The sequence below is a fragment of the Pan troglodytes genome, chromosome 23 (genome assembly GCF_028858775.2).
Source record: "Pan troglodytes isolate AG18354 chromosome 23, NHGRI_mPanTro3-v2.0_pri, whole genome shotgun sequence".
NCBI classification, from domain to species: domain Eukaryota; kingdom Metazoa; phylum Chordata; class Mammalia; order Primates; family Hominidae; genus Pan; species Pan troglodytes.
In genome coordinates, this window is record NC_086016.1 from 23292849 (window position 1) to 23307206 (window position 14358).

General features: G+C 61.7%; 1 protein-coding gene across 1 annotated transcript; it reads right to left on the reverse strand.

Annotated features, from left to right (window-relative positions):
* Positions 1–1264: 1264 nt before the first annotated feature.
* Positions 1265–2980, reverse strand: FAM246A (family with sequence similarity 246 member A). The gene is given in 4 exon segments (XM_054676040.1): positions 1265–1860; positions 2240–2461; positions 2463–2855; positions 2858–2980. Coding segments are annotated over 3 exon segments (708 nt in total). The 3' UTR covers positions 1265–1860; positions 2240–2269.
* Positions 2981–14358: the final 11378 nt, after the last annotated feature.

The following is a 14358-nucleotide window of genomic DNA, read 5'->3' on the forward strand; positions in this document are numbered from 1 at the left end:
GTGTCGGGCTTGAGGAAGGTGCCTGAGCCGGGTGAGGAGCCACCGGGTCGTTTTCCGGCTCGGGGGCCAGGGGGGTGGTTGCTGGGGATGGCGTCAGCAGGGCACGGGGAGGCTGGTTCCAATCCCCCTCCCTCTGCCGCCCGGGGCTTTCAGTGAATCTGATTCCACCTTCCTTCTGGCGTCCATGCAGCCGGACACCTCGAGCTACTGTCGCTTTGCTGGGTCGCTGACCCTGCCTGACTGTGAGCCCACGGTGCTCTGGACCGTCTTCGAGGACCCCATACCCATCCGGTGGGTGCAGGTGGAGCCACCGTCCCCCCTCGCCCCCCACACCCCTCCCCGGGCCTTGCCTGGCTCCTCCCGCAGGCGCTGCCCCTCTCCCACCCCGTTTTGATCTCTTTGCCCTGCACCCTCAGATGACCCTGTTCCACACCGTGCCCCAGGCTGGACCCTCCCACTTTCACCCCATACCGCTCACGGATAACTTCCGCCCACAGCAGCCTCTTTTTCTTTTGAGACGGGGACTTGCTGTGTCGCCCAGGCTGGAGTGCAGTGGTGGAATCTCAGCTCACTGCAAGCTCCGCCTCCCGGGTTCACGCCATTCTCCTGCCTCAGCCTCCTGAGTAGCTGGGACTACAGGTGCCCGCCATCACGCCCGGCTAATTTTTTGTATTTTTAGTAGAAACGGGGTTTCACCGTGTTAGCCAGGATGGTCTCGATCTCCTGACCTCGTGATCCGCCCGCCTCGGCCTCCCAAAGTGCTGGGATTACAGGCGTGAGCCACCACGCCTGGCCCACAGCAGCCTCTTAAGGGGCACACAGTCTTGGCCTCCCCCAGAGCCTCGGTCCCCGCAGCAGCCCCCTGCTCTTCCCCCACCCTAGCAGGTGTGCACTGCGCTCTGATGGGCCTGGGGCTCAGCTTGTGGTTCTGTCAACCGTGGGCGACCCTCCATGTGAAATAATGAAATAATGCACAGAGTGACCTTAGCCTAATGTGGCCTGGGGGGGGGGGTGGGTGCGTGACCCGGCGCGGTCCCCCACTGCAAGAGGGGCATTTCCTGCCCTAATCCCACTGAGGCCTCAGTGTGCCTGTCTGTTCCGTGGGAGCCCTCTGAGTGACCCTCTCCTACCTCAGCAGAACCCGGGCCTCTCCAGGTTCCTCTCAGAGGGAGAAGGGCCCCCACCCTCATCCTATACATTGTGTCTGAATCCCCTGGTCAGATGAAAGGAGAACATCTAGCAGTCAGAAATTCCACCATTAGGCCAAGATTACATTATTTTATTTTAAAACTAAGCTGGGTGGCCAACCCAGGGACACCGTGCTCTGCTAAATGATGACTCCAGCTACATTTCCCGAGGCCAAGAGATGAGAAGCTGCTGGCTCCAGGCTCCGCTGCAGGCTGCCCTGGCTGAGCGGGTGCTGGGCACCGCGGAGGGCTGCCTGGTGCTCTGAAGCCATGCCCCAGTGCCTCCCTGGGAGTTCTGCTGTGGAGTCTGTGTGGAGGGTGACTCTGGAGAGATGTTTGTGTCCCAGTGGCTGCCTGTGGTCTGGCTAAGTAAAGGGGTGAGTATTCTTGGTGTCACTGTCCAAAGCAAAGTTGTGTCCACGGGACACAGACTAGGTGAGGCTCTGTGTCCAGGTGATGCTGTCCAGTGAGAGGGGGTTGCAGTCAGAGTGAGGCTGACCGGAGGCCGCTGTCCAGTTGGTGCCGTGTGGAATGTGATTACATACTGGTTGACACCGTCCTGAGGGCCATCACCAGCTGCGTGTCTCAGCCGCCCTGTGTCCCTGGGTTCTGTGCCCTTGTGTGTGGTTTGACACTATTCCAGTGCGTGGAGACCCTGCCTCGTCACTGAGACCTTGAAAGAAAAAGAACGTGCAGTCACCCCAAGGAAGAGGAGTCTCGGCTGTTCCCCTGGAGGCTGACCCAGCCCTGGCCCAAAGGCTGACCCAGACCCAAGGCCCAAAGGCCCAGCTCTAAGGTCCAAAGGGGCTCCACCCTGTTCTCTAGCCGGACTCACTCTCTGGCAAGGACCCCGGCTGCCATCCGCACTCCCCAGACGCACGTGGCCCACCCTCCGCCCGTCCCGCGCCCACCCCCTCCCTCCAGTACCGGAGCCCTAACTGGCGGCACCCGGGCACCCTTCTGACTCAGAGCCACGCTCCACGAGGGGGACCGATCTGCTCACTTGCCCCGTCCTGGGGGTACCAGAGTAGCCAGCGCGACGCCTTCCTCACCTCGCCTAGGCTGCCCTTGTGCGGCCGCCCTCAGTCCCCGCCACCTTGCGGGGCCCCAGGCGGCACTGGCATCTTCTTGTGGTTCTTCCTGGCCGGGGCTCGGTGCCCTCCGCATTCTGCTGGGCCGTCCGGGGCGTCGTCTGCGGGCCTGGAGGCGGCGACCAGGGCGCTCACGGTGCCGAGCGTCCGCAGCAGGGTCGGGCCGCGGGGCGCGGCGCGCGGCGCGGGGGACGGCGCGGGGCTCGCGGCGGGCAGGCGGGGACGGCGGCGGCGGCGGCAGCAGCGCGCGCAGAGCGTCCAGCTCCGCTCGAAGCTCCGCGCGCAGCGCCTCAATCTCCGCGCCCAGCTCCTCGCGCACTGCCGCGAGGCCCTCCTGCAGCCGCCACTCGCTCACCTCCAGGACCCCCGCCGGGTAGGTGGCCCTGCCGCGGGGCTCCCCGCATACTGAGCACACGGAGCCGCGGCTGTGCGCGCCGGTCCTCTCGCCCGCGCCCGCCGCCCCGGCCCCCGCACGCTCCACCAGCTTCAGCAGCCGCGGCACCTCGGACCGCGAAGCCGCTTCGGCCCGGAGCTGGCCGAGCAGGCGAGCCAGCCGGCCCGGGGCTCGGGAGTCTTCCTGGCCCGGCCCGGCCCATTGGATTGCGGCCCCGGGTCCCGCCGGCGGCCCGTGACGTGCCGCAGCACCTCGCTGGCTCTGTACGCACTACGCGCCTGGGCCCACGGGCGGCCGGGCTTCGCCATCCGCCCTGCTGCCTCCACCGCCGCCAGCGCCCGGGATGGCCGGGAGCCCCAGGCTGCAGCCTAGCCATCGCTGGGGCCCAGGCGACGCACCGTGGAGGGGGCCCGCGGGACGGCTGTGGGAACGACCAAAGCCCTGGGGGTTCCGGCCTGGGGCTCAGGGAACCCTGGCAGGGCCGGGTCCCGGGCAGCCCGGTTCCCCGGGGACCCTGCGGGAACAACGACGTTGTGGGCAGGTCCTCACAAAGGGCATGGCCCAGTTTCTGGGCATAGGTGACATGGAGCATAGCCAGCCAAAGACCAGGCACCACCCGCTAGACACGAGTCAGGAACTGAGCTCACATTTTACACTAGAAGCTACTGTCTCCATCATAGTCAAGGGAAGGCCAGGAGTGGTCATGGACCCCACAGCCCTTTTCAATGGCTAAGGGCGACGTCCTTCCATGTAGTCCAGGCCATTATCTCCTCACCCTGTCCCCTAGTCCACACAGCTGGAGGAATCCATCCAGGTGGCATCTCCAGCCCCAAGCTGCTGGTCCTTCCATGCGAGCTCTTCAGGGTCTCCCTTACTCTCCAAGGTGGCCCGCCTAGGGCCTCTGGAAATCCCTGGCCATCTCAAGCTGGGTTTTTTGTTTTGTTTTGTTTTTATAAACAGGATCTTGCTGTGTTGCCCAGGCTGGAGTGCAGTGGTGCAATCATAGCTCACTGCAGCCTCCATCTCCTGGGCTCAAGCGATCCTCCCACCTCAGTCTGCTGAGTAGATGGGACTGCAAGCGTGCACCACCATGCCCGGCTTTTTTTATTTTTATTTTTATTTATTTTATTTTATTTATTTATTTTTTTTGTAGTGATAGGGTCTCACTGTGTTTCCCAGGTTGGTCTTGAACTCCTGGCCTCAAGTGATCCTCCTGTCTTGGCCTCCCAAAGTGCTGGGATTACAGGCATGAGCCACCATGTCCAAGCCTGTCTGTGTCTTTAACCTCCTCTAATCCAACAGTCTTCTTCATCCTTCTGGGTCTTTGCACAGTTCCTCTCCCCCCAACCCCTGCCATTTTCCTGGTGGCTTTCACTTTTCCCACTTAGATAGGGAAATGTTCCATGACCACCCCATCCCACACTGGGGACCTCGAGCCCCTCCTCCACAGCACCCTTCACAGTTGTATTTAAACGACTCTGTTTTCCATCCACCCACTGTGGGGTCTCTGAGCCCAGGGCTGGGTCATTTCTCCTGGGCCGAGTGTGGCACTAAGCATGCTGAGTGCTAGCCTGCACAGAGGCCAGGCCCGGGTGGGCCCCAGGACACAGCTGTCAGTGGCTGTCTTGCCATGGAGTGAGTGGATGAATCAGCAGGGCTGGGATCCTCTCCCATTTTACAGTAGGAGGCTGGGGAGAGGAGCTGGCCAGCCCGTCCACCTCTGCAGCCTGGCATCTGAGGCCCTCATGGCATCCCTGCTGGTCTGCCTTCCCCTGCAGCCCTTCCACCCTCTGTGGAGCCCTCACTACTGCACCCTACTCCTTCTCACCCCAGTGCCTCTGCATAAGCAGTGCTGCCTGTGGCCACCACAGGGCCCTAGGTATGGGCAGAGTAGTATCCCCCACACAGCATGCTGTTCTCCCTGTACCCCCAGGGGCTAGTTAGCACTCTGGGTGCCCTGGACCCTGGGGCCTCCCTCAGCAAATTGTGGAGAGTGGCCTGGCAAGAATCCAGGCAGGTCTGGGAAGGGACATGGCAAGACAGCCCCTGGAAGCTGTGTCCCCGGGCCCACTGGGGTCTGGCCCCTGCAGATCAGCGCATGTGTGCATGTGTTGGGGGGGAGGATTGAGGGGACCGCTAATACTGTCCTCAAGCAGCTGCTGAGGAGAAGACTGGGTCCCTCTAGTCATGTTCATCCACTCAATCACTCCCTGCAGCTCGTCTCTCTGGAAGGTGCAGGAGGAGGTGAGAATTGGGCACTCTGTCAACCCCTCAGACTCCCCCATTCCTGCTGAGTCGCCCGTCCTCTGGGACCTCCAGCAGCTGGCTCTGCTGATCCCTAGAGCCTCATTAGCCATTCTCTCCCTCCCCCCAGTCATTAAAACACTGCCAACAAGAGCGCCCTGGGTTCTTTTCCCCAGCCCTACTGGAGACGGGCTGTGTGACCCAGGGGCTGTGCCCTCTCTGAGCCAAGTCTTCACCTGTGAAATGAAGAGATCTCTGAGGTCCCCAGGAGGAGTGACAGGGAGGCCTGGATGGTGGAGAAGGTGCAGGAGAGAGTCCAGATTTGCAGAAAGAGCTGTTAGTTTTGTGATCTCTGCCTGGAGGTTTATGGACAGGCTGGAAGAGAACCTGAGCCATTGCAATGAGTCCAGATTAGGGCTTGTTCCTGCAGAGGCTACAGATGTGGGGGCTGGTACTTATGGCAGAGGGTCCCAAAGTCATGGGCATAGAGAAGACAGGTTGGCAGGAGCAAGGGCAGAATGGGAGCGGGGTCCTGGGGACCCTGTTGGGCCCTGAGGAGGACTGCAGAGGTGTTGGTGAGGGGTGGACAGGCAGGCGTGTCAGCACAACCCTGAGCCCCTGAGCTCAAGTGCAGGGATGGCTGTGAAGCAGGTGATGGGGACCCTGACTTGAGCTTCATCGGTAGCGGGGCTGGGGTGGACACCGGGGACTGGCGGAGAGGAGATGGGGTGGGGGCCGGCCAAAGCAGTGTGTCCCTCAGGGAGCGTGGCCGAGCGGGGCGCGCACACAGGTCTGCTCTCCAGTTCCTCCGGGAAGTTCCTCAAATTCAGCCAGCCCCAGCTGCCCCTCGCACAGAGGAGCTGACTGAGGCTCCAGTGCAGGGCCTGCTCCTTCCCCTCCTGTTCCCCTCAGTGTGCCCTGGGCCGGGGGCCAGGCATGGTGGGGGTGGGGAGGCTGGCTGTGCCTGTGGGAAGCCACCGGCTCCCGGGGCTGTCCCTGGGCCCAGGCTGTAGCTCTGTGCATGCAGACGTGCAGGCTGGGTGGGCAACTGGCCACCTTGCCCGTCAGTAATGCATTCACAGTGGGGGGTCAGAGAAAACCCCAGGGCTCCTCTGCTTAGCTTGGCCAGGGGTCCCGATGGGGCAGTCTCTCCGTGTGACTTAATTGTCATCCCTTTTGTGCTCTATGGCTATTAAATAAAACTTGGCAGCCACCTTGGCTGGAGGTTTTATGTCCCAGAGCCCAAGGGCGGTTGGGAGCCAGGGGAGCGCTCAGACGGCAGGGCCAGGCGAGCTCTGTGTGTGGGAGGGGGCTATGGGGGCCTCTGAGAGCTGCTGCAGGGACCCGGCAGGGTGGGGGTGGAGGCAGAGAGTGTGACTGTAGCTTCACGGTCATCAGAGTGGACGTAGAGATGCAGGCAGAGTCCTTGAAGCTGGCTCAGGGGTCTGTGTGGGGAGGGGGCACACCCAGCAGGGGCCTGAGGGTAAGCAAGGGAGGCAGCAGGGTCTTGGAGCTGCCTCCCAAAGGTGGTGGGGAGCCCCAGGAAGAGCAAGGAACAGGAGCAGCCGGCAGGTGCGGCTGATCCACCCTGAGGTCCCGGACACACTGGTGGGGACAGGAAGGCTCATCTTGGAGCTGCTCCTGGAGGGGCCATGTGGGTCACGGCCCCTGGCCTTCTGCTCAGACCACAGAGCACAGGACACTTGTCCAGCCTTTGCTGCGACTGTGCTGCTTGCTCTGGGAGCAGCTGCTGCTGGGCCTTTGGAGGAGGAGGAAGGGTGGCCTGGCTGGGACCCAGCCCCTGTGCCCAGCCTCTTAGAAGGGGAGGTGATGGTCCTTTTAGGCCCCAGGAGTGCAGGCTGCATAGTGGGGCCTCTGTACACATAAGCTGGCAGGTCTGGCTTGGGCTTTGCTCAGGACACTGGGTACTGGGTTCTGGGTTCAGAGGCCTCATGAAAACACCTAGCCTCAGTTTCCTCATCTGTCAGGACCAGCGGCTGGCTGGGAGGGTGTGTGTTACCATGGCAGCGGCCAGCTTAGTCTACTCTAGGAGACCTTGCCTCCCAGACCCCTGAGCTGACCTCTTCTTTGAGAGCTTAGAGAGGAGAATGACTTGTTCCAGGTCTTACTGCAGGGTCTGGGGCTTCCTGTGGGGACTCAGGTACACCTTGTCCTTGAATACCCCTGCCTTGCCCACTAGGCCCTGGAACTGTGCCCCGGCCTCCTGTGGCACTGGCTAGCCAGATCTCTGGGAACCGTCCCAGGGCAGGTGGCTCTGCAGGAGGCCAAATGATTACCCAGCAATGGCCTTGCCTGATGTGGGTAATGAGCTCATTACCTGGTGATGACCCTGTTTGTCTGTTCCTGGCATCAACAGCCTCAGCTCTCCCTGCGAGGAATGTCTAGCCTGGGGTGGGTCTGACCAGTCTGTGCCACGTGCACCAGCATCCCAGTCTGCACTGCATGGGGTGTTGAGCCTGCCAGCATCTACCTATATGTGCCCTGAGGGCCCAGACTCAGCCCCCAGTGGGAAGACTCCAGGCTCCTGACAGACCCCTCCCAGTTGCACAACCTGAGCAGGTAAGCCCTGACCCACTCTGGGCCTTACTCTCACCAAGCTGGTGACAAAGATTCTCTGCTTGGTCAAGCTTTATTTAGGCTCCTGAGCCTTCTCCTAGGCACATCTGAGCACTTCCTTATAAACTCTAGTTTTAGCAAGAATTCTGCAAAGTCAGTTTAGCAAGAAGCCCCCCGTCCTTGACATCTGATCGGGTTCCCCCTCTGTCCCCCAGGTGCGGTCTGGCCATCCTGGCCGGCCTTCAGCAAGAATTCTGTTAGGGGAGTTACGCCAGAATCCCTGGCTGCTGATGCTTCCTCTTAGTCACTTTCCATGCACTGCCCCCCACCCTGCTCCTTGACTGTCCGATCCCACTTGCCCATGCTGTCTTCGAGGCTGAGCCCAGTCTCTTACCCACTGCAGAATCTCATCGCCATGGTCCCTTATACCTAGTGACACGGTCCTGGATAGTCTTCCCTACAGAGCTTTAGCAAGTGTCATTTTTCTTTCTTTTCTTTTCTTTTTTTTTTTTTTTTTTGAGACGGAGTCTCACTCTGTCACCCAGGCTGGAGTGCAGTGGCGCCATCTCGACTCACTGCAACCTCCGACTCCCTGGTTCAAGCGATTCTCCCGTCTCAGCCTCCCGAGTAGCTGAGATTATAGGCACCTACCACCATGCCCAGCTAGTGTCACTTTTCACTGAGTTATTTTTTTAACAGTGGGGACTAAAGAGGGTCCGCAAGCAGGGCTGCTGCTGGGCACCATGGAGGGCCGCCTGGCGGGACACGCCCCAACATACAGGGGTCCTTGGGGGCTCCCCTTCCCCTGCCAGCTGGGCTGGGGTCTCTGTGTCAGGAGTGTCCTCACCACCACCTGGGGATGGACCTCCACTGTCATCCTAGGGAAGGGGCCAGGAAGGGGAGTCTACATGCTGAGCGGGCCTGCCCGAGGCCTCTGCTATCCCAATGCAGCCCCCAGTATTTAGACCCGCCCCCAGTGACCTGCTCACTCTTGCCCATCATTCCAGGAACTTCCTGCTCCACGCCTGCGCACATCCTGTCCCGAGGCCAGCTCCCCCTGCTCAGCCTCAGGACACAGCCACCCACCCTCCCAGGAGCGCCTTCCCTGCCCCTGTGACTTCCTGCTGGCACTCTCTGCACTGGGTTCTTCCTCCTGGTGTGTGGGGCCCTGGTCTCTGTCTCCTGTCGGGTTTGACTTCTACCAGAGCAGGGACCTCCCTGAGTCCTCATGGCCCAGAAAAGTGCCCAGCATGCAGTAGGCGCATCATAAATACCTGTCTACTATCATGTGGTGAACTGAGTGAAGACATCTCATTAAAGATGACATTAAAGAATAGGGCATAGGGCTTGGCATTCAGTAGGCACACAGTACATGATGGCTTTGTTATTTCCAGTCTGGGGTTGTGTTCATGCCTCAGTTTCCCACCTGGCCTGATAGGAGGGGCTCAGCTGCTGGGCTGGCTGTGTCTCTGTGCCCCTTGCCTGGAAATGCCTGACGAGGGGCAGGTTCCTCATCCCAGCCACATCCCAGGGGTTCCCAGCCCTCTGACCTTGAGGAGCTGTGGGAGGCGAAGGCTGCAGCCACCCTGTAGCACTGCAAACACAGGCTGGGGCGGGAAGGGGGGTACAGAGGGTGTGCACAAGGGGCAGGGGGCAGGGAGAGGGTGTGCACAAGGGGCAGGGGGCAGGGAGAGGGTGTGCACAAGGGGCAGGGGGAGGGAGAGGGTGTGCACATGGGACCGGGGGAGGGAGAGGGTGTGCACATGGGACCGGGGGGAGGGAGAGGGTGTGCACAAGGGGCAGGGGGCAGGGAGAGGGTGTGCACAAGGGGCAGGGGGCAGGGGGCAGGTAGAGGGTGTGCACAAGGGGCAGGGGGCAGGGAGAGGGTGTGCACAAGGGGCAGGAGGAGGGAGAGGGTGTGCACATGGGACCGGGGGAGGGAGAGGGTGTGCACAAGGGGCAGGGGGCAGGGAGAGGGTGTGCACAAGGGGCAGGGGGCAGGGAGAGGGTGTGCACAAGGGGCAGGGGGAGGGAGAGGGTGTGCACAAGGGGCAGGGGGCAGGGAGACGGTGTGGACGAGGGACCAGAGGAGGGAGAGGGTGTGCACAAGGGGCGGGGGGGCAGGGAGAGGGTGTGCACATGGGACCAGGGGAGGGAAAGGGTGTGCACATGGGACCGGGGGAGGGAGAGGGTGTGCACAAGGGGCAGGGGCAGGGAGAGGGTGTGCACAAGGGGCAGGGGGCAGGGACATGTCCCCACGCCCAGCTAATGTTTGTATTTTTAGTAGAGACGGAGTTTCACCATGTTAGCCAGGCTGGTCTCGAACTCCTGACCTCAAGTGATCCGCCCACCTAGGCCTCCCGAAGTGCTGGGATTACAGGCCTGAGCCACCGTGCCTGACCAAAAATGATTAAGTATTTTAAGGCAGCCACCACAGAGCATTAAACAAGCCCCTAGAGCTGGCCCCGCCCCCGAAGGCTCCAGGCCCATCTGTCTTGGGGATGCACAGGTTCCAGGGACCCAAACCCACCCTTCACAACTTTCTTCCCCTCCCAGCACCACAGGGGCCCTCCTGGCCCCTGGGACCTCCCATGGAGCAGGCTCTCTGTCCAGGATGGAGATGGGGACCCTCCTCACTGCCCTGTGCCCCTCATGGGCTGGACACACCCACCACCCAAGAAGAAAGGCCTAAAGGGCTGGGCACTGCCCTTTTGGAACCAGAGGCTTGGCGGCCCCATATGGGTCTGGCTGAACCCACCTTCGGGGGGCTGAGATGAACCAGCCGCAGTTACTCAGCTGACGGCAGGGCCTGTGGTATGGAGCTTCCCAGACTGCACACCTAGCCCCTACAGGACTTCCATCGTCTCTAGACACGCGCAGCAAGAGTGCCTAGGCCAGAAACAGGAAGCAGCAGCTCTCCCTCCTCCAGTTCCTGGGAACTGTCTCAGCCGAACCCCCAGCACCCTTCCCCGGAGCCTCACCTACAGGAGGATGGACACCTGCACCCAGTGCTGTAGGGAGCAACCTCAGCCCTGTGCCTGGGATGAATGCCCTCGCCAGCCTGGGGCCAGGAGACAGGCTCTCCCTGGCTCAGCGCCTGAGCATCCACTTACAGGACACTCAGCTGCAGAGGTGCCCTGAGCGCCGTTGTGGGTTAAGGGACTTTCTCCCCTCTGGAAACAGTCCTGAGAAGGTGAAGGTCTTGGGGGTCTCTCATCAAATGTCTTTGGGAGGTGGGAAGACATCAAATGCGGGTGTGGCTTCCCTGGAACAGCTCTGTGTGGGGACTCAGGAGCCAAGTCCCCCAGCACACGCCTCTAACACTTTCAGTAGGGGCCACCTCTCTGGAGCCACAGGTGACTGCCAACACCCTGTGGTTCCCAGCAGGCACCACCCAGGCAAGAGAGAGAACAGGCCGGGGAACAATGGGCTGGCCTGGCCGCAAGCGCTGGGGCAGATCACAGACCAGATGGCCTAAGCTCATGCCCTGGGGCCAGCTCTGACTCCCCGCAAGTGTGGCAAGGGTCCCTTTTGGACACCTTGAGAAGCTGCAGCTGGGAGAGGACCACCCGCCTGTCTGGATGTCCAGCCCAGGTGGCAGGGCCCAAATGACCAGTCCCAGGCCGCAGCCCTTACCATCCGCCCTGGCTGCAGTAGCTCCCAGAAGCCACCAAGGGCCTGGCTTGGCCTTGCCTGTCTGCATCTGAGCTTCAGTTTCCTCATCTGCTCAAGAAGGGAGGTGAACGCTGATTAAATTATGCAGACTCTGAGCGGCAGGATTAGGTGTGGCTGGGACAGCCAAGGCTTCCCTGGGTGGTGGCATCTCTGGAGCCCGGGGATGGGACCTGTCTCCCTTCCGGGCCCCCAGCTGGGCACGCACCTGCCCCAGTCCCTCCCTGCAACTCTTCCTCCATGCCAGTCCCTGGAAATGTGGCCCTGCCGTGAGTCTCATGGCCCATAGGAGATGCTTTGGGCCCAGCACCCACAGCCCCTCGCAGTGTGCACCTCCACTTCCCTTTCCCCACTGCTGGGACACCTGCTTGAAATGTCCCTCCTCCCCCCAGAAAGGAGGGGAGCAGCCCTGGCCTTCTGCCCTGAGGGCGGAGCTCTCTTTGGGGTCTCAATTGCAGCCCCTGGGAGAGTGAGAAGGGTCAAGTTCAGCCCCTGCACCATTCCCTACCAGGCCTCGAATGGGACTCTTGGCAGCTGTATCCCCCACCCCAGTCCAGGCAAGCAAGAGGGGTTCTTCTGCAGTCTTCAGGGCCCCCAGAAGGCGCACTGTTCACAGACACCCTGGGGAGCCAAGAGAGGTCGAGGGCTCCAGCTACCGTGGCCCTCTGAGGACCCCCGCCTGTGGGATAGAGGACTTGGTGGCTGAAGGGCAGTCATGCCCAGGGGGCTTCTCCTGACCCTGCAGGACTGAGCAGATGCAGCCTTTTGCCTCTTCTCGCTGCATTCTAGCCCGTCAGTCAGGGCAACAGACAGATTGTCTGTGCTAAGATTCATCCCATCCCCACGGGCCCTGTGACTTTCTACCATGTCAACGTGGTGGCCTGTGCAGTTCCCGGCCAGCATTTTCCTGGGGATGCTGCTGTCTAATGGGCTGCGGGAGAAACAGAGACAGGCCCTGCACATGGGGCAGCCAGTCCAGCACCCGCCGGGCCAGGCCCTCAGCATCCTCTCCTCCAGATGCCCAAGAGAGCTGCTCCATGCACTGTGGCGCCCTGGACGGGCCATGTTCGTGCCACCCGACGTGCTCCGGCCTTGGCACCTGCTGCTTGGATTTCCAGGACTTCTGCCTGGAGATATTGCCCTATTCAGGCTCCACGATGGGCGGCAAGGACTTTGTGGTGCGGCACTTCAAGATGTCCAGCCCCACAGACGCCAGTGTGATCTGCAGGTTGGGAGGCCCAGGAGGCCGGGCACTGGGGCCCCACGCCCCCATCCCTGTGCATGCTGAGGGCTCAGACCCACTGGTGGGCTGAGTGGAGCCCCTTGAACCCAGGACAGGCAGGAGGGCACAGGGACAGCTGGCTGGATGGGTTCCCCAGGGAGGTTGGGGACCCAGACTGTCGAGAGGCTCAGCCTGCAGTGGCCCAGCCCCTCCTACCACCACCACGCCCACAGGTTTGCATGCCACAGGAGAGCATCCAGACCCTCAGCCATGTGGACTCCTCCGGGCAAGAGCACTTCGTGTCGCCCCTGCTCTATGAGAGCGGCCACGTCCCCTTCACCATCTCACTGGACGATGGCCACTCCTTCCCTTGTGCGGGCACTTGGCTGGCTGGTGAGCCCTCCTCCCTGCCCACAGCCTGCCCCCACGGGGACTTTCCCCAGCGCTAATCTATGCACACCGAGACTTGGCCCGTCCGTGCCCTGCCTCTCTGGCTGAACCAATCCCTTGGGAGACCTGCCCGCCTGCGAGAGTTCCTTCAGCTCCTTTCCACTCCCTGGCATCCAGACCGCAGTCCCAGCCCAGAGTGAGTGGGAGCTGCAGGAGTCCCTAGAGAGGTGGGCCAGTGCCTATCCACTGAGCTCCGCCATGCCAGGGCAGGGGAGAAGCCGGGTGGAGGGTAGAGGCGTGGGCAGTGGAGGGAGGGCAGGCCCCTGCCTCTCCGGCCTCAGCGTCCTTTTCTGCCGTGAGGGCTGGAGAGACCATCACCCAGCTGCTGCCATGCAATGGCCCTGGAGGCTCCCACAGCCCTTGAAGCCTCAGGGCCTCCTCCCTGCTTCCCTGGGCCCAGGCCCTCACTCACCCCTCACCTCCCCTGCCCAGTGCACCCCAACAAAGTGTTGATGAAGGAGAAGAGCAAGTTGATGAACGAGATGCATTGGCAATACTACGGCACCGCCAACACCTCAGGCAACCTCAGCCTGACCTGGCACGTCGAGGCGCTGCCCACACAGACACCATCAAGCTGTGGGGCTATGAGGAGACAGGTGAGGCCAGCTGAGGGCTGGGGTGGCATCCAGAGCTTTGGGCCCCCAGAGGTGGGAGAAAGGGAGTCCCAGCTGTGTGGGAGGAGGAGGGGAGTTTCCAGGTGGGGTTGAGGAGGGAAGGGAATTCCAGGCGGAGATTGAGGATTCAGATGGAGGGAAGTGCAGGCCAGGGGGGTCAGGCAGGTGGGAGGGGGCAGCTGCATGGGGCCTGGGTCCCGGGGAGGAGGCTCATGAGGAACCCCTCACAGCTGGCATGGCCCTGGGCCCGGCTTCCAGCAGGGACAGGGATCCTGGAGTGTGGCAGGAGGTGGTGATCACCCAAGCCAGGGTCCCTGCTAGAACAGCCCCTCCTAAGGGGACTGCCTGGCAGTCCATCCACACATGTGTCAGGCTGCTCTAGGTGTCAAGGCCTGGGGCCAGTCATCAAAGGAGCCCCAGGGCTAACCAGGCCTTCTCTCCCTCAGGAATGCCCTACTCACAGGAGTGGACTGCAAAGTGGTCGCACCTGTACCCCCCGGCCACACACATCCCCAACTCCGGCTCTTTCACCTTCACCCCAAAACCTGCTCCTCCCAGCTACCAGAGATGGCGAGTGGGTGCACTTTGGATCATCGACAGCAAAAATTACGCGGGGCAGGCTGGTTACGGTGGCTCACGCCTGTAATCCCAGCACTTTGGGAGGCCAAGGCAGGCGGATCACGATGTCAGGAGATCAAGACCATCCTGGCCAATGTGGTGAAACCCCGTCTCTACTAAAAATACAAAAAATTAGCCGGGCGTGGTGGTGGGCGCCTGTAGTCTCAGCTGCTCAGGAGGCTGAGGCAGGAGAATGGCGTGAACCCAGGAGGCAGAGGTTGCAGTGAGCCAAGATCGTGCCACCGCACTCCAGCCTGGGCGACAGAGCGAGATTCAATCTCAAAAAAAA